Below are 26,520 nucleotides of genomic sequence, written 5' to 3' on the forward strand. Positions count from 1 at the left end.
CTCTCCCGCTTGTTCTCTTGCTCTCTTTAAAAAAAAAAATCTATCAAAGCAAAATCTTACATGACACTTACAAAAGGTGACCCTTAGAACTTTGGTTTGGGCCGGAGACGAAGTGGAGTATCTTACAGAAATAAATATTTCAAATGAAACTTCAGATTAGGGCACTCAAGCTTGTCACGACAACACAGAGAAGGAGCGCTTGGTGGCTGTAAGTCACCAAGAGGTGAGGCAAGGAGACGACTCAAAGGGTCAGTGGACTTAAGGGACTGTGGTTGGCGGACACGTTTAGCTTGACAGTGAGTGTGAGCGACTCTCGAGTTGGGCTGCACAGGTGAGAGCGAGCTTCTGTCCCCGCAGAGGCGGCAGTCACACCTGTGCACGGAAGCGGACCGCCAGGAACACCCCGGCTGACCTGCTCCCTCAGCACGCCGCACCCCACACTCCTGTGTCTGGTTATTCGCAAGTCTGAATTACAGACTTCAGGAAACTGGTCTCATGATTAATTTACACGCAGAGCAATTCAACAACTCACACCCGAATCCCCTTGAACTTGAAGCATAAAAATTATAGTCTATCTCTGAATTGAATGTAGATATTATACAAAGACAGTATCACTGAACCCCAAAAGTCATAATTTTACAAATGTACAAATTAAGGAATTTGCCAAGAGTATCAGGAGGGAAGAAACAGAAAAGGCTCTTGAGGTGATAATCTCTATTCACACTCAGAATATGGATATGAAAATACCATCATGCATTTTCTTTCCTTAAAAAGGACACTAAGACGCCCTGATTGAGTTGCTACGAGCAGATGAAAGGTTTCACTGGCAGCTGCACACGTGCCTGGAAGCAGAATCAAATTCTAAAATAATAGGCAGCTTATTCAGGAGCTCTGGAATGACGGGCGGACTAGTTGGTAATTTAGCAGCACTCAAGCTGTTGGAATAAAGGCCATTTGACGTCACAAGTAACTAGGCTACTCCCGAGAAACTAACGTATTTTATTTTAAGTAACAGAAGTCGAGTCCAGCGTTAAAGAGGCTTTAACACATCCAGGGCCGTCCCGTTGTCAGTGAACGGGGGTGAGGGCCTCGTACAGTCTCTGCGCGGCCAGCTCCACCATTTCCCGCAGGGATTCGTCATCCTCGCTTCCCTCTTCGCACTCCACCGTCTGAAAGCGGAAGCACAAACAGGCCTTTCACCCTGAGTGTCTACAAGTGTGCTACGGAAGCCAGACTGATCCTCTTTAAGAATCTTTTCCGGGGGGCGCCTGGGTGGCGCAGTTGTTAAGCGTCTGCCTTCGGTTCAGGGCGTGATCCCGGCGTTATGGGATCGAGCCCCACATCGGGCTCCTCCGCTATGAGCCTGCTTCTTCCTCTCCCACCTCCCTGCTTGTGTTCCCTCTCTTGCTGGCTGTCTGTCTCTGTCAAGTAAATAAAATCTTAAAAAAAAAAAAAAATCCTTTCCGGGAGGGGTGGGGGTCCAAGAAGCCTGGCCTCTCGGGACCCTGAGCTGCGGCCCTCAGGCCCGACAGCACACTCACTGGATCTAATTCGAGATTAATTTTGCAAAAAGGAATAAATGGAAAATCTAGTGAAGTAGATTTACTTCAAAGCCCATATTCTGACCCAGTAAATGACACTATCGGGAACTCACTCTGTGTGATACAAATTACTTAGCAAGCGATGGGTGTGCTCATCTACTCAACATTTGGTATGAAACTGGATTTAGACTAATAACCTTCGAGTTATTTCACAGCTACAAAACACTATATGCTGTTTTAAATTTTTTTATCATACTGTAAATATTGCTCGTATTACAACTTAGTAAGGAAAGAAAAAAATAACACCCTTAACTCGATAACCTAATGATAACTCCTATGAACATTTCAGTGTATAACAGTCTAGACTTTGAACTACACAGAGGTATTTCTTTAAAACCAAAATGAGGCAATTTATCATACTTGCTATCTTGTAACTTTTCTTTTTTTTTAAAGATTTTATTTATTCGACAGAGATAGAGACAGCCACCGAGAGAGGGAACACAAGCAGGGGGAGTGGGAGAGGAAGAAGCAGGCTCATAGCAGAGGAGCCTGATGTGGGGCTCGATCCCAGAACGCCGGGATCACGCCCTGAGCCAAAGGCAGACGCTTAACCGCTGTGCCACCCAGGCACCCCATATCTTGTAACTTTTCTTGTCCCTCAGTAACGCGGGGGGACAACTGTGCCCTTTAGCGATCCACATCGCCATCTTCCTGACGGCTGGCCATACGGCCCTCCGTGTCCAGGTGTATACCACACACACACTATTCAGTGATTTTATTTACTGTCTCCTCCTCTTGCATATTTTGGTCTCTTGCATTTTTGTTGATATTATAATCAATGTTAGAATAGAAATCCTTATATACTTATTTTTGCTCCAATTATTTTATTATTAACTAGTCTATTTTCTTTGATTAAATCCAGTAAGTGGAATTGTGGATAAATGTAGTTACTTTTCTGAGCCTTTCCAGGCATTTCACCAAACTACCCTACAGAAAGAACGTGCCACCTCATTTACGGTCTCCTCCCTGCTCCAAACTGCCCCTGAGAATAGACCGTGGCCCGGCTTTACGGCACGGGGTCCCAGCACTCTTGTTCACCCGTGCTCACGTGATAAGCAGTGAGGTTTATACTTTCGTATTTCCTCTATTAGCGGCTCGGAGCTGAACATTTGCTTCATGTGCTTGCTGGCTATCCACTTCTTCTCCAGTGAACCACTTCGCTATGTTCTTAGCTTATTTTTCTAGTGGGGTAAAATAAACTAGTGTCTCCTCAAAGCATCTACATAAAGAACATAAAAGAAATTTAAAACCTAGACTGTTTAAGTAGAACTGTTCTAATCTTCAAAAACAAGCCTACAAGATCTATTTATTCATTTATGCTTATGAAATAATTATGCAGGATCTCTAGTGTGAGACCAGAGCGGGCCCCACGACCTTGAACCCCATCATTGGAAAAGCCCCTTGGATCTTGCTGGTACAAACAGGAGAACGGCTTCTCTGAAAAAATGTGGAGTCAACCGGATGCCAAATACGAGAAATGCTGTGGTGGACTGAGGCCTCTCGTGAGACAGGGAAACGCTGCGGAATATACACACGGGAAATGAGGTGCGAGGTGTGCAGCGAGGTGCAAGAATACTCAGGAAAGGACGGGGAAGAAGCAAGAACATGGGGTGCCTGGCCGGCTCGTCAGAAGAGCAGCTGACTCTTGATCTCGGGGTCATGAGTTCGAGCCCCACACTAGGTGTAGAGATTAACTAAAAAAATGAATAAGCTTAAAAAAAAAAAAAAAGAAAAAGCAGGAATGTGTAACTTTACATAAAATAACATAAAAAGCAAATGTAGGGAAAAAAACTGAAAGTAAAGGCCAAAATGCAAAAGTCTGGTGTAAGACCAGAGATTACTTTTGTTTTCACTTTCTTTCCCAAATGTCCTAAAACGTGGGAAGGAGCAGCTACGTACCCGTGTCTCCAAGTTTATATTAGCAGTTTTCCCATCCACTGTGACACTGAGAACAGAGCCATCTTTTACACTGACACAGTCTTCTCCAAATATGTCCCTTAATGGTAAACAAAGATGCAATATTAGTGCAAAATGCATTAACAAGTAAGTCAAGTGTATTTTTATATATTGGGGGGAAAATAACATTGATGATAACCCCTAGTTTCGAAGTAGAATATTTCTATCTATACTTCTATTCCTGAGATGTACTTAATGTAACTTCACATATTTTATTAATTGTATAAAATGGGTAAAGTACACAGCTATCATTTAGTAAGACTGTTTTCTCCAGGGGCGCCTGGCTGGCTCAGTCAACAGAGCGTGTGACTTGATCTCAGGGCCATGAGTCCGAGCCCCACGTTGGGCCGAGAGCTTACTTAAAACAAAAAAAAAAATGCTTTCTCCAGCGGGCACTGTGCTATGCACTTTACACACATGATCTTCACTTACAATACTTTTAGTAAGAAGCAATTTTAGTAAGAAGCCCCTTACACAGGAGGAAAACAAGACGCAGGGAAGGGATCTGCTCGCAGCCCGTGGCTGGCAGGCAGCGGAGCTGGTGCTGAAACGCAGGCATCTCCAGTGAACGGCCAAGCCCCCGCTCTCTGCTCCTCCGAGTCAATTTCAAATGCCTGCCTTCAGTTAAACTCTTCACTGAGCATCTGCTGTGTGCCCTCTTCTTAGGGACGAAAGTCACTAAGACACCGCGTCTGTCACTGAGAAGCTAGAGTTTAATCATTGATTTCCACGTCCGTCCGCATCAGTTACACGGGCACCTGCAAGCAGCAGGCCGGACACAGGCCAGGCGGGTCAGCCCCTGCCGGGCAAGCGCTGAGGCCACGGAGGGCTGGGGGGGGGGGTAGGGGGCGGCCAGCCGCCAACTCTTCCAGGACGTTAATGGTAATAAATACGTTGGAATAAACTTGGCTGGGTAACCTAGGACTAAGGAAAACCGCTGTAGTTTAACTACAGAAATATATTCAAAAGGCAGGGAAAAATGTTTCATGTTCATGTCATCAATTATCGGTTTGTTTAAAGAAACCAATAAATTGACCCCTATATGATCCTAAGGGTTTACGCAGCTGCAGTTTTTAGATTATGATCAGCCTGGGAAGTCTAAACACTCAGTATGTCACGGTCACGAGGTGAATGTAAGCTTTGGCTCTTTAGTCCGTATTTCTGTTTCTCACAGTTCAAGTGTGTGTGTGTGGAAGGGTGAGGAAGAGGGACAAGGTGGTGGGTCAGGGCAAGCAAGCCCGGGGAGAGGAGGGCGGGAGGGGCGGCCGGCTCTCACGGATCCCCGCAGCCCTGCGCGCTTCCCTCTGGTGCCACTGACGGGGGAGGCTGAGCAGGTCCAGAGCAACACTGGTTCACTCTCCCCCGAAGCTTCTGGCAACAGCGCTGCCCAACCGCACAGCTGTTCCAGTCACGTGCCCTGCAGGCTCAGCAGGGCACGGACACCTGCCTTCTGTGGAAGCACTCTTTAACCTGGACTCCCGGGAGGGGCTGCGGGGGACGGGGTCTCACCCGTCGACGTCAAAGATAAAAGTGTGTGTGGCTGCGTGTGTATTATCCCTCCTGCGTGAAGTCCTGCAGTCTCACCCGACTGTCCCAGGCGTCCAAGATCTCAAATGAGCAGGACCCTCAGGCTGGCAGGTCGGACTCCCAGGAACTGCAGAGCGCAGCCTCTGCAGACAGAGTCGGGGACGGGGGGCTTCTCTGATGGGGGCGGGGGGAGGGTTGGTGGGTGGGACCATTAACTGCACCTGCTGCCTTTGGAATGGCACTGCCTGTCCCTGTCCCCACCCTGAGAGCTCCTTTCCAGTCAGTACGACAGGGATGCTTTTTAAAATCAAAATGGTAACACCGAGAACATTCTTCTGAAGACGTGTGGCAGCTTCTTCTAGCAAGGTGACCCCTGAAAGCCTATCCATTTTTTAAAAGCTACTAACTGGCTGCTTAAAAGATTATCAGTGAGGAATTTGGGGGAAAGGAAGGAACAGAAACGTTAACATAAAACCTCCAAACATGCAGAGCGCCGCCTTTTGTTAAGATGTCTAGTCAAGTAACTTTCGATTTAAAAATAGAGGCAGTTAGGGGCGCCTGGGTGGCTCAGTCGTTAAGCGTCTGCCTTCAGCTCAGGGCGTGATCCCAAAGTCCTGGGATCGAGCCCCACATCAGGCTCCTCTGCTGGGAGCCTGCTTCTTCCTCTCACACTCCCCCTGCTTGTGGTCCCTCTCTCGCTGGCTGTCTCTCTCTCTGTCAAATGAATAAATAAAATCTTAAAAAAAAAAATAGAGGCAGTTAATAAAAGTGGAAAATAAAAAGTAGAAGCAGTCCCTTACTTAACAAGTGTGATACTACGTTCAAGGCACTGTGCTAGATGTGGAAATTATAAAACTAAATTCAAATCTTTTAACTTTCCTTTTCTTGGCATAATACATAGCTTAAATGGTGGTTATCCACTATGATGCAAGTTACTGTTTTATCTAGGAAAAACTCCCCAAATCAGTATTTAAAAATTTTTTTTATTTTAAGTAGGCTCCACACCCATTGTGGGGCTTGAACTCATGACCTCGAGATCAAGAGTCACATGATCCACCAACTGAGCCAGCCAGGAGCCCCCCAAAATCAGTCTTAAAAAGTACTTGAGAAAAGGGGAAAGACCTAATATCTGGTGTTTAGAAAAATACTCAGTTTAAAGGTAATTCATAGTTTACACACTTACTGAGAAGAGTCCAGAAGAAAACCATTCTTAATTCAAAATTCACATTTAAAGAGAATATATATATAAGTCCTGAAGGCCTAGTAACACCAGCTGAAGACTTTAGTACTTGTCCTAGTAATGACGTATCAATGTTAGCAGACTATGCCAGACATGGCTAGCCAAGGTCACTGGTACTTGGAACCAGCTAGAGTGTTAGCTGGAAAGATGCGATTCAAACCACTTTACAGATACAAACACAGACATCCAGAGTGGTGAAGTGACCCGTCTGAGCCCCACGGCCATCAGGAAGCCCGAACTAAACCCCGGCCCCTCGCCCCCCGCCCCCGTGGGGCAGTAATGGGGGCAGCACTTACTGGAGCATGATCTCCAGCCTCTTGCTGTAAACGTGCATTTCTAATTTTTTAGAAACCTTCTGCACCGCACCTGGGGAAAAAAGCCACAGAGGTCAATTTCCAAATTCGTATTTAGAATAGTCCCCGAGTCAACCATGGGAACCCAGTTACTGATAAGGTAAGGTGATCAACTACGGAATCCTTCAAGTGACAAACCAACCATCTACCTGGGAGGCAAACGGCTACTTCCATCTCTTTACCTTTGGTTCTTGTTAAATACAGAACCGCAAAATGACATGTAAGATTACTATACTTTTTATTTGTAATGTTCCTCAAACTTTTCCCCATTTCATGTATGAGCGGAAGTGAACTTGTAACTGCAGGAGTCCGGGGGGCACGACCAGGCTTAGAGATCTCTGAAGCTTTTGTTTTACCTAAAACATTATATAACTTTTGCATTCTACTATATATAATGCACCTATGGTGATTTTAATAAAATTACTATTTAAAATCGTGTACCGGTTGGATTACTTAGCTTCCCCTTCCCAAAACACAGTAATCTGACGGTTCGGGAAGACGATCTGCAGTTTCAAGTGGGCCCGGGACATCAGTCAGTGCCTCCCAGCCCATCACCAGCGGCAAAACTGTGCAGAACTGTCTGGCAGCTCCCCGAAAAGTGCACCGTTCAGTTAGCATATGACCCAGCAACTCTGCTCCCAGGGAAGTGAAAACATACATCTACACAAAAACTTGTCCATGAATGCCGAGAGCAACATTATCCATGACAACCAAATGGTAGAAACAACCCCAATGTCTATCAACTAATAGATGGAGAGACAAAAGGATGTATATCCATACAATGGAAAATTATTTCACCATGAGAATGAATGAAGTCCTGATTCACGCGACAACGTGGATGGAACCTGAAAGCATTATGCTAAGTCAAAGAAGCCAGGCACAAAAAACCGTGCAATATGATTCCATTTTTATGAAAGGTCCAGAAGAGGTAAATCCAGAGAGAAAGTGGGAGAAAGGAAAAGTAAGTAGCTTAGTGGCTGTCTTGACTGGGGGCTCACAGCTAAAGAATTTGACGTTTCTTTGTGCAGTGATGTGTTTTCAAGTTGACTGCAGTGAACCTACTCTGTCATTTCCCCTAAATTATTCTGTAAGTCAGACTACAGTTACTCTGACTGCTTTTACTTTATGAGGCTTTTCCCTTCTTTTTAAAAAATGCAGATCTCACTGGCATATAACACTGTTAGTTTCAGGTAGACAACATGATGCTTTGATTTTGTATACACAGCGAAACGATCACAAGTGCAGTTAAACCATCACAATATACAGTCGCAAAAGTTTTTTTTTCCCTTATGGTAAAATAAATAGTTTGAGTTTTAACTGGATATAAGACGAACCAGATGCCAGCCAAGAAAGCTATATAATAAAACTTTTTACTTTAATTATAATCATTCTGTTAAGTATTTTTTTTTTTTAAAGATTTTATTCATTTATTTGACAGAGATAGAGACAGCCAGCGAGAGAGGGAACACAAGCAGGGGGAGTGGGAAAGGAAGAAGCAGGCTCCCAGAGGAGGAGCCTGATGTGGGGCTCGATCCCAGAACGCCGGGATCACGCCCTGAGCCGAAGGCAGACACTTAACCGCTGTGCCACCCAGGCACTCCCATTCTGTTAAGTATTAAACAAACATTTAACTGAGGTGTAAAATCTCATAAAATACATTAAAAAATATCTAAGCTATGAAACTATTAAAAGAAACTTTCCAAACTCAACATGTGAGTGCCCACGTATGCATATCTGCCTGTTTATCACTAATATTCATGACAAACTCCTCAGATACACGAGATTAGGTGTGGACGATGTGAAATCAGTTACCTAGGTACACCTGCCCCTAGCAGGTGTGTGTGTCGGGACAGGGACGTGCTGAAAACAGGTGCAGGTCAAACAGAAGAACGTAATGGAATAGGAGAACATAAACGAATACATTTTGAAAATGCTTAAGCTTGGCTGTGTGTCCTCGAGAACAGGGGGATACAGAAATTGAAGTTGGGGCTAAACACACACAGATACAAACACAAGCTGTGTTTCCAGAATCCGGACCCAAGTCTCAGCAGGCTGAGAAATGAAAAGGGAGTGAAATACTAGCAGAGAAGAATCAGCCTGTTCACAGAAGGTGCGTCTAGAATGGGCCTGGCCAACTTCTGGAAATGGCCCGATCGTGTCTGAGGCAGCAGCGGACAGCATGGAGACAAACGGGCATCGCCGTGTTTCGATAAAACTTTACAAAGACAGGTGGACGGCTGGACTTGGCTTGTGGGCCCTGGTTGGTGACTCTGCTCTAAAAAGTTCAAATACCAAGTCCGGATGGGAGAAAGTCAATTCGTTACACGATCCATGTACAGAACGAACGTCCTCCACCTCTCAGCGCGGAGCAAAAGAGAAGAGGGCGTGTGTCCGTCCTCATGATATTTTTCATCTTCTGAAGGAGCGAGTCCTGCTTGTTAAAAACCCTGTCACTTCGCCCCATGGGTGACAGCTCTCCAGGCTAATGTAGCACAAACACTCCTTGGGTCACTGCCTTCTCTCTTTGAAATTCATCTTGTCTGCTTTCTCTCACTCTCTGTATCTAACCCAGCAGGAGACACTGCGGGCTTGACCTTCACCATCATCTCCAGAACCCAAGCACTTCCGGCCACCTCCCACCCACACGGCCCACCTCCCAGCTGCGCGGCCACAAAAGCTCCGACTGAAACAACTGCTTTCTTACTTGCCCTTCCAGTCTCCTCCCAACGAGCACCAGCGCGACCCTTTAAAAACCTTACAACGTAACCCACTTCGCTCAGACTACAAGTCCAAAATCCTTAAAATGGTCCATAAAACCCTACACGTCTGCTCCGCTCCGAGCCCTCCGAAGCTGCGCCAGCGCCCCCTTGAGTCTCAGCTCCCAGAGGGGAACGAGCTGCTGTGTTCACGGCTGTGCTCTGAGCGCCTAAGAATAACACGTGCCCAACAGAAGGTGCTCGATAAATATTTGTCAAATCAATGTTGGCTGTGCAAGCACCTCGTTACTCTAGAAGAACAGAATCTCCTTTTCTCAATACAACACAAAGCAGGGCAGAACTGGGGAACACAGGGCAGCTAATTCAGCAGTTAACTCATGGAAAAACCCTCCTCTAACCTACCTGCAATGAAGCCCTGTGACGTGCCCAGAGGCTAACCGGAGGAAGCAATGTTTACATTGTTATTAAAAGTGGATCACTAATAATATCATAGCCATCGTTAATTCCACCAGCACAGATCAGAGTAAAGGTGCACTCTGACTGTGGACCAGAGCACTAAGAGAAATGCGCAACATAAAGTCAGGCCCGTCTACGGCAGCTCACGCGCTCCTTCCTGGTCGACACAGACAGGACATATTTGGTGATTATCTGTTTTTGTTTTCCAGCACAGTCCCTAAGCGGCGGCTTCATCATCGCTGCAGATGGCACCTGGACAACACAGCTGACAGTCTCAGGCCCAACACGCCCGTAACCCCTGCCCCACCACACAGCGTGGAACTGGGCTCAGGGCGGCTAAGACGTGAACAGTCCTGAAGACTCCCCGGCATCCTAACCGGCCTAGAAACACACCATTTTTGCATAGAAGTCTCATTTTTCAGAATACAACACAAATATCTGACAAAAACACTGACACCAGGTGATTATATCACGAGACAGACTTCATTTTACAAAAGGGTCATCAAAATGCAGTGAACAGAAAGGGGTCCAGGAGGTTAAAGCAATTCAATTCCGAGCATCTGATCTGAACCGAACGAACCAAGATACACAGGGAAGGCCGGCTGTGTTCTCAGGGAAGCGGGCATCGATCCTGAAGCGTGTGCCCACTCAGAGCTCTGGGTTTGAGCCTTTCCTTCTTGTTCTCTGCCCTTCACGCTGTCGCTCACGTCACTGCCCCTCACAGCGCCACCACTCACTGGCTGTGACGTCTGCACAAGGAAGGTCCTCCTTCCCACACACCCCGCCCTGTGCTCTGTCCTTTATATTTTTATCACCTAAGATAAGAAAAATGCAAAACAGGAAAATAAGAAAAACCTGACAACTGCCTTTGGAGCTGTTCTGCCAGGCGTGTACTTTTGCGCTCGGGGGCACAGCCGGAGTGAGCATCCCGGGAGAACCCAGGGTCTGCCGTGACCCGTGGCTCGTGCAGACGCACAGCTCCCTCCGCTACGCCACACGCACACAGGGGTGTGCATTCCCCACCGGTTAATCCAACTAACACAGCCATCGGCAGTGTCCAGACGAACACTTTTACAATTTTTTACTATTACTCAAAACAATTTCCAACACTGTACCTCAGATGAATAATTTAGATTTGTCTAGATATTTATTCGTTTTATTATATAGATGCGGTCAGTTACAAGACAATGGATTATTAAGTATCCAGAAAAATGTTTTTTTCCTCTTGCAATCAAGGACTACCTGTTTATTTTTTGTAATTTCAAAAGAGAACCGTTCTCTCAGAGGACAAGACCTGGTACCATGAGAAGGGTAAAGGCTGGGAGGCTTCCCCGAATTCTTCGAGGGCTACCTTCCATGCCAATGCAATGTTACACTGAATTATGTATGAGCTAGAATGCAACTGTAAAGAAATCACAGATATCTTCGCTAGTGTCTTCTCTGACTGAAAATGGCTACTTAGAAAACATAAAGTGACTGCAAAATTGCCCTAAGGGGAGATTCCATTCTGTTCAACGGGTTTTACTGAACACCAACAGGGCCGCCAATTTTCTTATTAGACATGCTGGCTCAATTCAGCAGTATTTTGGAATTTCTGATTAAATTGTTTTTGAGAGGACCGTGACTAAGGAATTTTATCTTAGTGTTCATGGCAACCAGATTTTTGGCAAGAGCACAAATAAAGACCCAGGACAAGAACTAAAATATGAGTAACACGCACTGTTATGCACATACTGTATCTTGAAGGCTACCAGCGTGGAACAAGCAGATTTCAAGTTCTAGGATTCTGTCTTCTGCTTTTTAGTTCACAGACTATGGGAGAAGTGAAAGAATTGACAAAAATGCAATCATTCTGTACCTTTCCTTATTTTCGGGTTGGACTGGACTTCCAGTATCACGGTTGTTACTGTATCTGCGTACATATCATTGGAAGGGTTCGCCAGCCACTGCGAAGAAAAAGGCAGAATTGGGAAGGTGGGAATAGGGCCGACCACAAAAACCATGACTACCCGCTCATCCGCGGACCGTACATACGGGACTTCGTTCCGTGCATTTTCACTGACATTCGCTGTTTCCTGAGATCAGCAATACTGGACTTCTCTAAGATGTACTAAGCGCTTCCTTCGTGGCCAGGGCTTTACGGGCAACCCCCTGCCTGATCCTCAGGACACCTTCACTTACACAGGCCACTTGTCCGAGCTCGCGCAGCAGTAACTCGGTACTGGGAGCAAATGCAGACCCCTGAGAACCGCGTAGGGCAGTATTTTTAAACACTTCCTTTTGTTTCCTACACGAAGCCTAGGACCCCCCTGCCCCCGCACATGCCCAGGGCTCCAAGACAGTTTCCCTCGTGTGCCAAGTGAGGGTGGGACCAGGTGAATTATTTCAGAAACAAGTGCCTTTCCTAATGTGTCAGGGGCGCCTGGGGGGCTCAGTCAATTGCACGTCCGACTCTTGATTTCAGTTCAGGTTGTGGTCTTGGGGTTGTGAGATCAAGCCCCGCACATGGGCTCTGCGCTCAAGATTTTTTTTTTTTAAAGATTTTATTTCTTTATTTGATGGAGAAAGAGACAGCCAGCGAGAGAGGGAACACAAGCAGGGGGAGTGGGAGAGGAAGAAGCAGGCTCATAGCGGAGGAGCCTGATGTGGGGCTCGATCCCAGAACGCCGGGATCATGACCCGAGCCGCTGTGCCACCCAGGCGCCCCTGCGCTCAAGATTCTTTCCCTTTGCCCCTCTCCCAGCTTGTGCACGCGCGTTCTCTCTCCCCCACTCTCTAAAAGAAAAGGTTAAAATCTTAAAAAAAAAAAAAAAAAAAAAAGTAACGTGTAAGAACAGAACAGCGGACCATCTAGATGGGGAATTTACATAGGATTCTACCTTGAGGCAGAGAAAGAAATGAGGTACCTCCCTGGATTATTTTAGTTCCCTTTGAAAGTTGCCAAGTTATCAAAATCAACCACCAAATTAATTTGGTGTCTGAGTCCCAAATTCTACCAGTAGGAATTTAAAATTCTAGTGATAGGAACCACACTCAATGGTTTCTAGCCTTTGTGTATCTGGGTTATCTTAATATTGCTTATTTGAATTTTCAAAATTCCACTGTCATAAGAGCACTTTGTGACAAGTTTATTTGTTTCATTTATAACAGAATTTGATTTTTATCTTGAGAATGTTGGATCTTTTTTTTTCTTTAAAAAGATTTTATTTATTTGACAGAGAGAGAGAGAGCACAAGTAGGCAGAGTGGCAGGCAGAGGGAGAGGGAGAAGCAGGCTCTCTGCTGAGCAGGGAGCCCAATGTGGGGCTCGATCCCAGGACCCCGGGATCATGACCCGAGCCGAAGGCAGTTGCTTAACAGACTGTTGGATCTTTTCATATAACTGAAGACACCCACGGCTATCACAAAATTAGTTGAGACTTCTCATGTGAAACCTATATTCACTACACATACTAAATATTAAGCCTTAATTTTAGTTTCACTTCTTTTTAACTAGGTTCCACATCCAGTGTGGAGCCCCCTGAGATCAAAACCTGAGCTGAGATCAAGAGTTGGATGCTCAACGGACTGAACCACCCAGGTGCCCTTAGTATTAGTTTCTGTGTTATTGGAACTACGTAGAAAATGCTCAGCTATGTCATATGTAAAGCTGATTTGGGCAAGAAAAATATGTACACACACACACACACACACATATATATATTTTTCCGGATTGAGAAGAAACAAATTTTCTCTACAATTATATGTGAAGTCTTAAATTTTTCCCCCTCCTTGTTAAGGTAAATGATATTATCTTACTTCTAATACCACCATTCCTGGCTCCTGTATGACAGTAATATTTTTGAATACTTTCAGAGCAGGTTTTTCTTGAATTTCTAATTCTTCCACATCACCTGAAAAAAAGAATATCAAGATGTATATAATTTTCTGATAATCTTCTAGAGGCATCATTATTCCTTTGTTTATAGAGACAGCTGAAATAAATTTGATACACAATGAAAAATTTAGTTACTCACTTGTGTAGTCAGATTTCAAATAACTAAGTCAGTTTTATGTGAATGGCTTAAAGCAACTGAAAGATCTCAACATGTATTAAAAAAAATTCATATAACAAGGCAGGATTTACCTTGGACCTTCAACATTTTATCAGTTACAAACTCTGGTGATTGTCAAATACATCTGTGTTTGTATAAGAGATTTAGCCATTAGCATCTTAAAATTTAACATGAGACTAGTTAACTATTGCCAACTAGTCAGTTCTGTCTTCTGTCTTCATAGGATTCATCCATCTACAGAAATATTCTGTTGTATAAGCGGAGACTTTTCTGGTCCTCCCAGGAACCTCTTAATTAAGGGTTAATTCAGACATATTTTATTAACTTTCTGTGTTATGACCTATAATTCTAATATGAGGATCTGAAGTAAAAAAAAGAAAGACTTTCTTTCTACTGGTTTATTTTATGGTTGCGTTTTGCTATTTGAGTTATGAAGACCACATTAACAGAAAGTGTAGTTTGTTATTCAAAGTGTTCTTGTAAAACCCGCTGTATAGACTGGTACTGATGGAACCAGAAAACTTATTTTCTCAATAACTTGGATTTTAAACACAAGGAGCAAAGACTACTGACATTTTCAGCATGTTCAGTGGATCGAGGATAAAGAAAGCGGCATTAAAAAAAAATCAGGAGCACACGTTTAAAAATTCACCTAAAGCTGTTAACATGTCCAAGTGAAGTGCAAATAAAATCTGTGCAAATTCTGAGACAATTACCCAAATTAAATAACATCCTTTCCCAGATAAATGTATCTTACTCAAAAAACAGAAAACAATTAGGTGCATTTTAATAAATATACACACCTGTCAATTTCTGAAGCTGGTAATAGAGCAAATTAAAAGGACCAGTATAGGGAATGGCTTGGGTCTGTTTCACAGTGCTCATGGCCAAGTCAGTATAATCTGAGGAGGAAATCAGAATACTTAAAGTAACAATACTAGTTGCACAAAATACAATCTGCAAACACATACGGGGTAGAGGGAAGTTAAGGCAAGGTAAACAAGCACACGTTTTTCAGAAAGCATATAAGGTGCTCCTTAATTTGTTCCCACCCTACATTTTCCCCTTAACTCCCTACGCCCACCCCTGCTCTCCGACTAGTTAGCTTATGCTTTCAGCTGTAAGACAGCAGCCTCACTGGCCTGCAAACACCCGGTCCCTGCAGGTCTCAAGCCAGTACACCAGCTGTCCTTTGCTTTCTTCTGGGCTTAGCCACTCCTGACAAGCCTTCACCACTTGGCACCAGTGCTACCTGGTCTACAAAACCTTTCCCGACTTCTCTATGCTTGTTCTCTCCTCACATACTTAGGGACTTCTCTGTGTCACTTGTCAGCGCGGTGACTAGCTCTGGACAAGAACGATTCTCTCGCGAGGCAGCTTTCCAGGGGCTGGGGCTGTGCTCCGCAGCGCATCTCTGGTCCTCCAGCACCCGGCACAGGGCCTGGCCCGGAGTAAGACCGCACTCACCGCTGAAGACGGGAACAAGCTACAATCCACCTCATGATGCGCTAAAGCCGACCGCTGGCCCAGCTCACAGATGAATACGTAAACGCTTTTCCTTGTCCTTTCATAAAGCACTCACACGCTATTAGTGCTATATGCGTAAAACTGAGCATGGTTATTTAAGATAACGCCATATTCACTGCAAAAGTAATGGTGGCCCAGCATTTACACAGGCACGCAACATAAAGGCCCAGCAAGCGAGGTCAAAGTCTAGGTCATAAAGATCAAAATGTGTATGCGGGGGGTCAAGGTTACTCCACCGCGAAAGGCGGAAAACAGGCTTTGTGTCAAGGGTCAGCAGGAGTGGTCAACCCGTCTTAGAGGTGAACTTATGTTCCCAATTAAGAAAAAAGTTCTTTCACAAAGAATTCAAACATTTAAATAGTTCAAGTAAGATTTTTCCCGATAAAGTTATGTACGTTATTAAAATTTGGCCATTAGGAAGAAGTTTGCACAGATTTTCTTTCAATGTGAAAATCAATTTATATTTGACAATTAATAATATACTTACTGGAGAGGTCACAAGGAGAAAGTATGTGATAATTAAAGTTTCTTTTAACAAGTATTCCCGAGACCCGCTGGCCTTGTTCTGGTTTTTTGTCTGCTAAAAAGCCCATGACCTAATAAAAAGAAAAAAAAAGGAGGAGGAGGAAATAGAATTTTGGAAAATGCAATTATTCAGATACTCAATCATAATGATGACCATCAGGGGTCTGAAATCAAAAGTTGGGACGCTTAACTGACTGTGCCACCCAGACACTCCTCTAGTTAAAAACTTTTTAAATGCTGCATTCTATATTTCTTGAAGGTTTATAATGCATAATGGACTAATAAACTCTGGGGGCACCTGGGTGGCTCAGTTGGTTAAGCGTCTGCCCTCGGCTCAGGTCATGATTCCAGGGTCCTGGGATCGAGTCCCACATCGGGCTCTCTGCTCGGTGAGGAGCCTGCTTCTCCCTCTCTCTCTGCTACCCCCCCCCCCCGCTCCTGTGCTTGCTCTCTCTGGGTCAAATAAATAAATAAAATCTTAAATAAATAAAAATAAAAACTCTGAAAACTCCTGCTGTAAAGAAATCAGCTTAATTTTGTTCAACTCCACTTCTTCTAAATTGTCTGACTGTAAAATCGTCCCCCCTCCCCAAATCTCAACCAGCAGAGTTAGGGACATTTAATTCTTAGATTCCTAACTGAATACATTTTTCTATAGGTACAAGGTTGCTCTCACTAAAGTGGCCACTGGAAAGTTTTGTGAACAGGAGTTAATTCAGGAGTAAATACAACCATCTGTCCTTCTTTGGCAACAAAAGCCTCACATCTTACCTTTTGCTGACTTTTTTTCCTCTCAAACTCAACCACAAGGAAGGATATTCACCAATTAGCCTTCTCATATCTGGCTCATTATATACTAAAAGAACTGCTGTAAAGTTGCTCATTAATACATGTCTGATATTTAAAACTTCATATGAATCACTAAAAAGTTTCCCTTAGAAGTATCTTTAAAAAAAATCTTAATAGGAGGCACAAATGCACATAGCTTACAGCACCCCTCTAAAACCTCAGGTAGGATTTTTAACTCTTAGTTTTACATTCTGAAAATACTATATTTCAACATCAAAATGGACAAATGTTCGTAAGTTCCATCATACCACGTGTATGTTTAAACACATGAGCCTATCTTCAGATTCTTCGGGAAAAGGACCAGTGGACATAATACTGTATTAGACGTAGTAATAAAACAGTATTTGAGGATATTTGTTGATTCTCAGACACAGGGAGGAAAAGAAAGTGGAGATGTGGATTACAAAGCTATCAAATTCAACTGCATTAAGATCAAATGTACTTGAAAACTTTCTATGTGAAGAAATGAATTAGTAGGACCAGAAGAAGACCTAAAGAAGTGTACGGATACAATTCTTATACAATACTGACAGAAATCACCATTAAGGATACTATCTTGCTCTGATGAAAAGAAGTCTATATTTTTAAGAAGTATACATTTCCCTTTAAAAAAGATGTGGGGGGCGCCTGGGTGGCACAGCGGTTAAGCGTCTGCCTTCGGCTCAGGGCGTGATCCCGGCGTTATGGGATCGAGCCCCACATCAGGCTCCTCCTCTGGGAGCCTGCTTCTTCCTCTCCCACTCCCCCTGCTGTGTTCCCTCTCTCGCTGGCTGTCTCTATCTCTGTCGAATAAATAAATAAAATCTTTAAAAAAAAAAAAAAAAGAAAAGAAAAAGAAAAGACGTGGGTAAGATTAGAAACCTCAACCTTTTACCTTGGCTAGCTTTTCTCCTCTGAAATTCAAGGTCACGGCTTCTGTATTCCGAGGATTATGAACCTCTATGTGAACTTCATCGTTGTCCTCATATTCTCGAATCAGGGCTGCTTTCAATCTGGCCATTTCGTTCTGTTCTCCGTGGACTAAAATCTACATGGAATGAATTGTAAGAGAGCACAGGGAAACAGCCTGAGGTCGGCTTAATGATGGCCCCTATCTGACTTCGATATGTGAAAGAGACATATACTTGACGTTATTAAACTTAACGACTTTGAAGGACCTCCCGTCAATCAAACATGTACAGTTATTTTCATTCTGTTTGGCTTTAAAAATCCTGAAGTGGAACTATTTTAAGACAGAGTAAAGACACTTCTAGTTCAGGTCTTGCCGCAAGTGAGATATACCACTTTACGGGAGCTGGGCTTCTTCTAGACTTCTGTGCTCAACTGTAAAGGGCTGCGCCACGTGCCTTCCATAGCCTCCGCCAGCTTTAGGAGCGGGATTCTTGTACGAAACCACCGCTACTCTTACGAATGCAGAAAACATCCACAGTTTTCTTTAGGTTTCTTAATACAAGACTTTCCAAAGAAGCTTTTTATGGGGGAAGCAAAAGACTTCTGGTATTTTCTTCCGTTTATTATAGTAATACCAAACAAACTAGTTTGGAACCAAATGAAACTGCCTTTGAGGGGTATTTACAACAACTGTATTAGATGCCAGTCTCTTTCTATTCACTTCTATAATCTGTATTTTACAAGACAGATCGATCTTAACCTACAGACCCCTGGCAGATGATTCCTTGCCTGAGCTCACGGAAGCCTAGCTAGCATCACTACTAGGCAGAGGCACATGGCCTAGTAAAGAGCCCTGGCATTGAGGCCTGGCTGCTCAAGCACTTTCTAGCTGTGTCAACTTGGGCAAGTTACTTAACATCTCCGTTTTCTCATCTACAAAGAGTTGTTGGTTGTAAGGAGTAATAAGCAAGTTGATACGTGTAAATCAGAGTACAGGGCGCCTGGCTGGCTCAGTCGGTAGAGCATGCGACTCTTGAGCTCGGGGTTGTAAGTTTGAGCCCCATGTCAGGTGTAGAGATTACTTAAAATATGAGTACAGTGCCTGGCACATGGTAAGAAATAAATGCTGTTACTTATTGTTACCTCTAGCACTACTGTTATTCTCTCACGCAGATACACTTTTGCTGACCTGGTTATTGAAGGAACGTAAGCATCGAGTTCCATCCAGGAATTTAAACTGTCAGCAGAGAGAGAGCCTGGAGAGCAATGAAATGGGACTGAGGATGAGGTGGGGAGAGCCGAGAGAAAGGGCAATACGACACTTCCTCCCTGGCTTTAACCCGTGGGAGCGCTTCCATGAACCACCTGCCCTAGAGGACCCCTGTGAGGAGCCTGCACTGCGATGAACTTCAATAGTTCACAGAGATAAAAGCAGGCGAGGGATTTTTCTCCACCCAAGACTCTGCTTATTGAGAAAGGGCCACTGGCAAATCCCTGTGAGGACTCCCAGGCCAGAAGGAACTCAAAAATTAACAGCAGAACGCACGAAAGGACACTCAACATCATTAGTCATTAGGGAAGTGAGACTCAAAACCACAATGAGTTACTGCTTCACGCTTACGAGGAAAGGCTGTAATTACAAAGCGGCAAACAAGTGCTGGCGAGGACGCGGAGAAATCAGAATGCTGGTGCCCTGCTGGGGGAACGCAGAATGGTGCAGCCACTATGGAAAGTTGAGTGACTCCTCCAAAAGTTAACAGAATGGCCCGACGATCCGGTGAGGCCACTGTTCGGTATATACGCTAAAGAAGTGAAAACAGGGACTCACACAGATACTTAGAGCTCAGTGCTCACCGCAGCACCCAGATACTGAGGGCATGGGTGTGGTCTATACATGCAACAGAATGCTGTTCACCCATACGCAGGAAGGGAGTTCTGACACGTGCTACAATATGGAAGGACCTTGAACACATTCTGTTAAGTGCTGTAGGATTTCACTGACACGCAGTACCTTGCCCAGGCAAATTCAGAGACAGAAAGTAAATTGGAGGTTACCTGGGCTGGGGAGGAGGAAATGGGGAATTTTTGCTTAATATTGAGGTACAGTTTCTGTTTGGGGTGATGAAAAAGTCTGGGAACAGGGCGTGGTGATGGTTGCACAACACTGTGAATGTGAATCATGCTGTGGAATCGTACACTTAAAAATGGTTAAAAATTGCAACTTCTAAGTTATATACATTTTATCACAATGAAAAAAATTTAAGGGAAAAAAAAACCTAACAAAACGCTATCTCCTCTGAACTACTTTTCAATAAATCTAGAAAGGGCCCTTCATCTGTTTCCTACCCACACACATTCCCCGAGTGTTCTGTTGATTAAAAATACATATATTTTTTTTAGCTTTCCCCTCTTATTTCCCCCCAATCCCACCAAAATAGAATTGTTATTTTCATATTACATGAAACTTAAAAATATAAACAAATCACATCAGTAAGGAGTTATGTGATTTCATATCTATTTGGATCTTTAATTTTTACTATTCTATGATTTGTCTTTCTCTTCTTTCATATTATTAAGCATCTACTCCATGCCAGGCACCGTATTACATGCTTTAGACCTATGTTCTCTCGTCCCTTCCTCACAATCACCTTATGAGGTAGTATTATCCCTATTTACAAATGGGGCATAAAGACGTTAAGTAACTTGCCCAGGGTTACCCAGCAAGTAAGGGATGGAGCTGGGATTCAAAACAAGCAGTCACAGGCAAAGCCTGTGCTCTTAAGTTACTGGGAAGGCTGCAGAAAATGACAGGAGGGGCACTGGAGTTGGGGTTAGGGGGATCTGATGAGGGACCTCGGGTAAATGGAGACACAGCTTGCCTAACTCAGAAGGGAGCTGCAAAGGTCAGGTCCAAGTGCTTGCAGAAACACTCTGCGAAAAGGGCTACCTTCTTGGGTATGTTTTCTTCCCCTTTAATATTATAAATCAAATTCATAGACTAACCACATGAGGCGGTTTCAAAGCACGAATAAATTCACTGGTTTGCTGGTAATCTGTGTGAGCAGAGAAAGAAATGTAATCAACAGACATTTTCAGTGGTAACTTCTGTCCAGACATGGTAGTGATTTCTTCTGGCTCAGACATGATATGCTGTTAAAACAAAACAAAACAAAACAAAAATAAAAGAAACAAAACCAATAAACTATCCAATCAGAAAAGAAAAGGTACATTTTCTATTTGTTAACGCAGCCAAAACCTCTTACATTAAATTTGGGACCTTTAGCACAAAATGCATTCTAACAATTGACTTAGTAAATATTAAATACTTATTTTCTTGGTCGAGTAAATATTTAATTAGGAAAGTAAGCAGGTTAACTAAAATTCAATGTACTTGGAGTACTGGAAGTGGCAATTGTAACTTATGACCAGAATGGCAAAGCTGGGACTCCCAGCTATTCTCCTGCTCTAAAAAGTCACTTTTCAGACAGATGTGTTTCTGTTCTGGAAATCTATTTTGAATACACAGCCAACATTGTCTGTGTGACTTAGAGAATACGCAAAAGTAATAAAAAATGGTTGAAATGGGGAATCATAACGTATTTTTAAAAATAAGACAAGTTCTAGGAGGAGGAGGGAAGAGGACATGATGCTTGGATGTTTAGAAACTGCTTCTAGAGCTCTGTATGCATTTCCTACCATGTGTACATCCCTAAGAGTTAACATCAACCATTGTGTATCAACAGGAAGATGGGCAATCGACCCAAACACCTTCTGTGACTTTTCAAGAGAACACACATTGGCAAACTTCTTCTTCAGTGAATGAGGGTATCTGTGTTTTTGCGTTTGTCTCAAATAGGTTCCTTTCCAGGGTTTTTACTGCGACCAGATGGGTGCTCCTCAGGCTTTAAGGGGCCACCTTGGCAATTCTGATTAGGAATAACACGGTGGTCTAAGACCATGGCTGACCTTGGCAAGTGTCCCTTCCACACAGTACCCTGCTATAATGACCCCGTTCCTCTTATCCGTGCACCAGCTTTCAAAGAGCTCTCTGGATAAGCCACTCTGCATCATGCCTGGGGAGGCCATGACGACGCTGGGACCAATGTCATCAAAATGATCCATGCTCTAAGAGGGGAAAAAGGAATGGTAAAGGCATGTTGAGTACCAGGGTTTGGCAAGGCATTCCTCGTTTTTAAATAACAAAAAGCTAGGTAAAAAGATTAATCACACTACTGAAAGGGCCTCAATGAGACTAGTAAAACATTTTAAGTCCAATTTCTAAGTTTCTAAACAATTTAGGTTAGGAATGAAAGGAGAACAAAGTGAGAAAAGGCAGTTAGTTCACACTGATCTTTTAAATCTCCTACTGGTATTAACGGGCTATTAGGACCATTTTCATTGCTAGATAGGGGGGCAAGAAAAAAGTAAGTGTCAAATGGCTTTCTATCCACCCAAGATAGAACTCCGAAAGAATTTTCCAGCTCACAATGGCCTTGTGTGCTTCATGAATATTTTGAGCTGGCCTAGAAATCTAACCAAAAAGCTCAACATTGTTTCTATGGAAAACTTGGCTCTAATTCTTAAAAATTAACTTAAAAAATAATACTCTATGAATAGAGCCCATTTATAACTGGAAGATGCCTTATAACTTGAATTATCTGGGGCATCATTTATTGAGATGAAAGCATTAGTTTTAATAAAACAAGATTTTTCTAAAACTATTTTTTTAACTAAAGAAAATCAGATTTTATTGTTTGTTGAATGCTCTACAAAAGTAAAGTTTTCATACATGGAATCTGCAGTGGGACTCAAAAAGATGATTAGGTTTGAGTATATTTTTCTCATGAGGACTTCCTGTTTCTGTGGCAGAGAGACCCAACTAATCAGCAGCAGTAAATACTGAGAACGTACGCAGACTTGGAACAAGGGCCGAAATTTGTTTAAGCAGGAAAGAATGCCAGTTGCTAGATTTTTGTTTTCCTGCAGAAAAACGGTGCCTGCTAGAGAGACAGCGAGACCTCAGCAAGGACTGGGCCTCGGAATCCATGGCAGGCAGCTGTGAGCGCCACTGACTCATCTGTGTTTACGGGTCCTCCCTCAGCACTCACCTTGAGGTTACTAATGTGCTTGAAAACAAAGGGATTATTGATGTTGATCTGCTTGCGGATTTTGTCATTCATGGCGTTTACATACGTCTGGTACACTGCCATGCACTTCTTGGCCAAAGATGACGCGTAGTATATGGGAATATCATGGAGTTCTGGGTGATTCTGCCAGTACTCATCTAGAGAGAATTGATAAGAAACAAATTTCATTTTGTTATTTGGGGTAAACAGTTCAAATAATAGATGAATTTTAAGAAATTCACACAACCAAGAAATAAAGCATAGAACTATGTATATACAAAACTATATATATATATGTATATATATATGTATAAACTACATTTATATGTTCCCTCTCTTGCAATGTCTATAAATGACTAATTTATGTGTTAACAGCAAAGATATCAACGTTTGGAACCCCCTGGAGTATTAGAAATACAATTTGTAATTACAAGCACACAACAATCTGTTCAACATGTCAGCTATGTCTGCAGTAATTACTACCCTGGTTAAGGGTAAACCACATTTAAGACACTGCTGTGCACAGGGATGGAAAGCCGGGGGTGGGGGTGCCAGTCTTGGACCTTGGATGTTTTCATCGAGGCCATCTCCTCCCTCAGGTCTCTTCCAGTCCCTTCCGCAGTAGGCCTCATCCTCGTGGCTCTGTACCTGGTAGGCCTCTCACCGGGCTTGGCCGTGCCTGCCAACACTCAGGTTAACAGTGAGTGGGTACTCCTTCCTGGGACGCATTCCTGGTGGATCTTGCCTCCTGCCCTCAGCAGGGGCCCTGTTCCACACTGGCTTCCCACTTTAAATGGACAGTCTGGGGATACCAATACCTTCCAGTACATTCTGTCTTGCTTTAGTCAGTCAGCTTGCTCTCGGCTACTTGTAATCGAGGCTCTAGCTCCTGCCCCTCGCTTTCCCTAGCGGCCCTGCAGCTTGGAGGCAGGGATGGCTAGTGGCAGTTAGCAGCAGCTGCCATTTCCGGGGCAGGCTGAGCAGGGCTCACATAGGGTGTCTGCAACCACAAAGAGCACAGTCCACAACTTACAAAAGGAATGGAGGCTCAGAAATACCAAATCCTTTGTCCAAGATGCAACATCACACATCGAACGTGGGCAGCTAGGATTCGATACCCACAGGTGGTCCCAGCTCTGGGACGCAGCCTCTCGTTGGAAAGGCTGCTCCTTCATTCAACACACGTTGGTCCCCCTTGTGCTTTAGCTCCAGTGTAAGGCGTGGAGGCTATCGTGGGGCAGTGGGAGGGACTTCTAGCTTTCAAGGCTTCCCAGCTAGGCCCTGGCAAGGCTAACATTTTTTTTTCAAATTAAGTACAACTGACATAAGATATTCTATTAGTTTCAGGTGCACATCATAGTGATTCGATATTTTTATCCACTACAAAATGACCCCCATGGTAAGCCTAGCTGCCATCTGTCACCAAAGTTATTACAATACCACTAACTATATTCCCTATGCTATGATTACATTTCTGGAACGCCTTTATCATCTAACTGGAAGTTTGTACATCTTAATCTCCACCTATTTCACTCCACCCCTAAGCCCTCCCACGTCTGGTAACCATCAGTTTGTTTCCTGTATCTATGAGCTTGTTTCTGTTTGGTTTGTGAGATCATTCGTTTTGTTTTTTAGATTCCGCGTGTAAGTGAAGTCATCCAGTCTTTCTCTCGGACTTATTTCGCTGCCTAATACCCTTTAGGTCCATGCATGTTGCAAATGGCAAGATACTTCTGTTTTATGGTGGAGTAATACCTCCACTGTCTACACCACAGCTTCATTAACATCCATCCATCAGTGAACACTTAGGTCATTTCCATGTCTTGGCTTTGTAAATAATGTTGCAATGAACACAGGGGTGCACATAGGTCTTTACATTGGTGTTTTCATTTTCTCTGATAAAAACCCAGAGGCAGGACTGCTGGATTGTAGGGTATTTCTATTTTTTTATTTTTTGAGGAGATGCCATATTGTTTTCCACAGTGGCTGCACAAATTTACATTCCCACCAACAGTGCACCATGGTTCACTTTTCACCACACCCTCAGCAACATTTATCATTTTTGGGGGGGTCATTTTGGTAATAGCCAATCTGGCAGGTGTGAGGTGGTATCTCACCCGCGGTTCTGATTCGCGTTTCCCTTGATGAGGAGTGATGCTGAGAATCTTTTCATGTGCCTGTTGGCCATCTGGATGTCTTCTGTGGAAAAATGTTCCTTCCAGTCCTCTGCCCATTTTTTTAATCAGGTTGCTTTTTGATTTTAAGTTGTGTACGTTCTTATATATTTTGGTTATTAACCCTTAATCAGATGTATGATTTGAAAATATCTTCTCCCATTCAGCAGGTTGCCTTTTCGTTTTGTTAATATAGTTTAAAGAGTTCAAGAAAATTAGCCCGGTTCTAATTTAAACTTACAAAATAAAAACTTACTTCTAAATACTAGTGCATGACCTGAAGAGAATATTGTGGTTACAGTCCCAGGATGTGGAAGCTTTTAAAAACGATTCAGTAGAAGTTTACAGTTAACAGACCATAACTTATTATCTTAGAGAGACACTAAATTCTGGGATAGTTTTAAATAAACATGTACTCCCAGTATTTCAAAGACTTATCAAAATTAGACTCCTTGTAGTCAGACTTTGCTAGTTACAGAACAGGACTGCCAGGGTTAAACTGCTACTGAACATTTAAAAATAGGATACTCATATTACTGTATGACTACATTTTTTAAAAAGCTGCCAGTTTCTGATAATAAAGGAAAACTGTGGGCAATATACCTTCAAAGGAAGGCTCATTTTAGGGGAAAACTCTCATAAATCCCCAAATATTGTAAGAGTAGTATGACCAAAAGATATAATTAATTCTCCTAGGCGCACCTGCATTTGGGAAATGTGTTAAATGCCTGGTATGCAATTTACATTTATTATTTACATATTATTTCTAATTTTTAAAACAACCTTATGAGGATTCACCTCCATCTTATAGATTAGGAAACAGGCTTAAAAAAAGGTGGAAGAGTTGGAAATGTTATTTTTCTACTTGATTTACAAGTGAAAACTCTATAGAAGGACAGGGACTTCTCCTGTCATGCACGTGACCAATACACTTCCTGCTTTGCCCTCTGGTTTATTCTGCTCGTGTTTTTACTGATGTAATGAAAATTTTTTAATGGTGTCAAAGTTTCCTATATACTTTTGTTTCTCAAATACCCTGCAATACAGACTGCATCCCAAGGTCGTTATCACTTCTCCCATTTTTTTGTATGTATTTTTATGGGTAAATTTTAAATATCAAAGAAAAGTTAAATAACTTGCCCCAAGGTCACATGGCTAGAACATAGATGAAATCTGAAACCACTCATTCAAATGGCTATCCTCTTTCTATTATACTACATTGTAAGGGAGAATTTAGGGGAAAAGGAACAAGTAATTGCATACAGCAGTCCTGCTTCAGAAAACGAATCATGACATACGCCCTGATGGTAGACTTGCCAGATAAAAGTACCAAATGCCAAGTTAAACTTGAATTTCAGACAAAAAACAAAAGATTTTCAGGGTAAGAATATATATTAAATATTTGGGATACTTGTACTAAGATACTATTTATTATTTATCTGAAATTCAAGTTTAACTGGGTGTCCTTTATTTTTATGAATCTGGCAACCAATTTGATGATAACAACATGGTTTCCCCTTCCCA

General features: G+C 43.1%; 1 protein-coding gene across 2 annotated transcripts in view; it reads right to left on the reverse strand.

The window, feature by feature from the left end:
* Positions 1-979: 979 nt before the first annotated feature.
* CPSF3 (cleavage and polyadenylation specific factor 3) overlaps positions 980-26,520 on the reverse strand; it is a 43,104-nt gene continuing 17,563 nt past the window's right edge. For both annotated transcript variants that reach the window (XM_026518626.4, XM_026518628.4), the window contains 11 exons: positions 22,805-22,980; positions 21,663-21,821; positions 20,700-20,846; positions 17,680-17,832; positions 15,919-16,027; positions 14,708-14,806; positions 13,648-13,742; positions 11,709-11,796; positions 6,621-6,690; positions 3,501-3,597; positions 980-1,169 (listed from right to left, as the gene is read on the reverse strand). In XM_026518626.4, the coding sequence (XP_026374411.1) occupies positions 1,068-1,169; positions 3,501-3,597; positions 6,621-6,690; positions 11,709-11,796; positions 13,648-13,742; positions 14,708-14,806; positions 15,919-16,027; positions 17,680-17,832; positions 20,700-20,846; positions 21,663-21,821; positions 22,805-22,980 (1,295 nt within the window). In that variant the 3' untranslated portion in view covers positions 980-1,067. The remainder of the gene's footprint in view (positions 1,170-3,500; positions 3,598-6,620; positions 6,691-11,708; positions 11,797-13,647; positions 13,743-14,707; positions 14,807-15,918; positions 16,028-17,679; positions 17,833-20,699; positions 20,847-21,662; positions 21,822-22,804; positions 22,981-26,520) is intronic.

Source organism: Ursus arctos, unplaced genomic scaffold (genome assembly GCF_023065955.2).
Source record: "Ursus arctos isolate Adak ecotype North America unplaced genomic scaffold, UrsArc2.0 scaffold_8, whole genome shotgun sequence".
In the NCBI taxonomy this organism is placed as follows: domain Eukaryota; kingdom Metazoa; phylum Chordata; class Mammalia; order Carnivora; family Ursidae; genus Ursus; species Ursus arctos.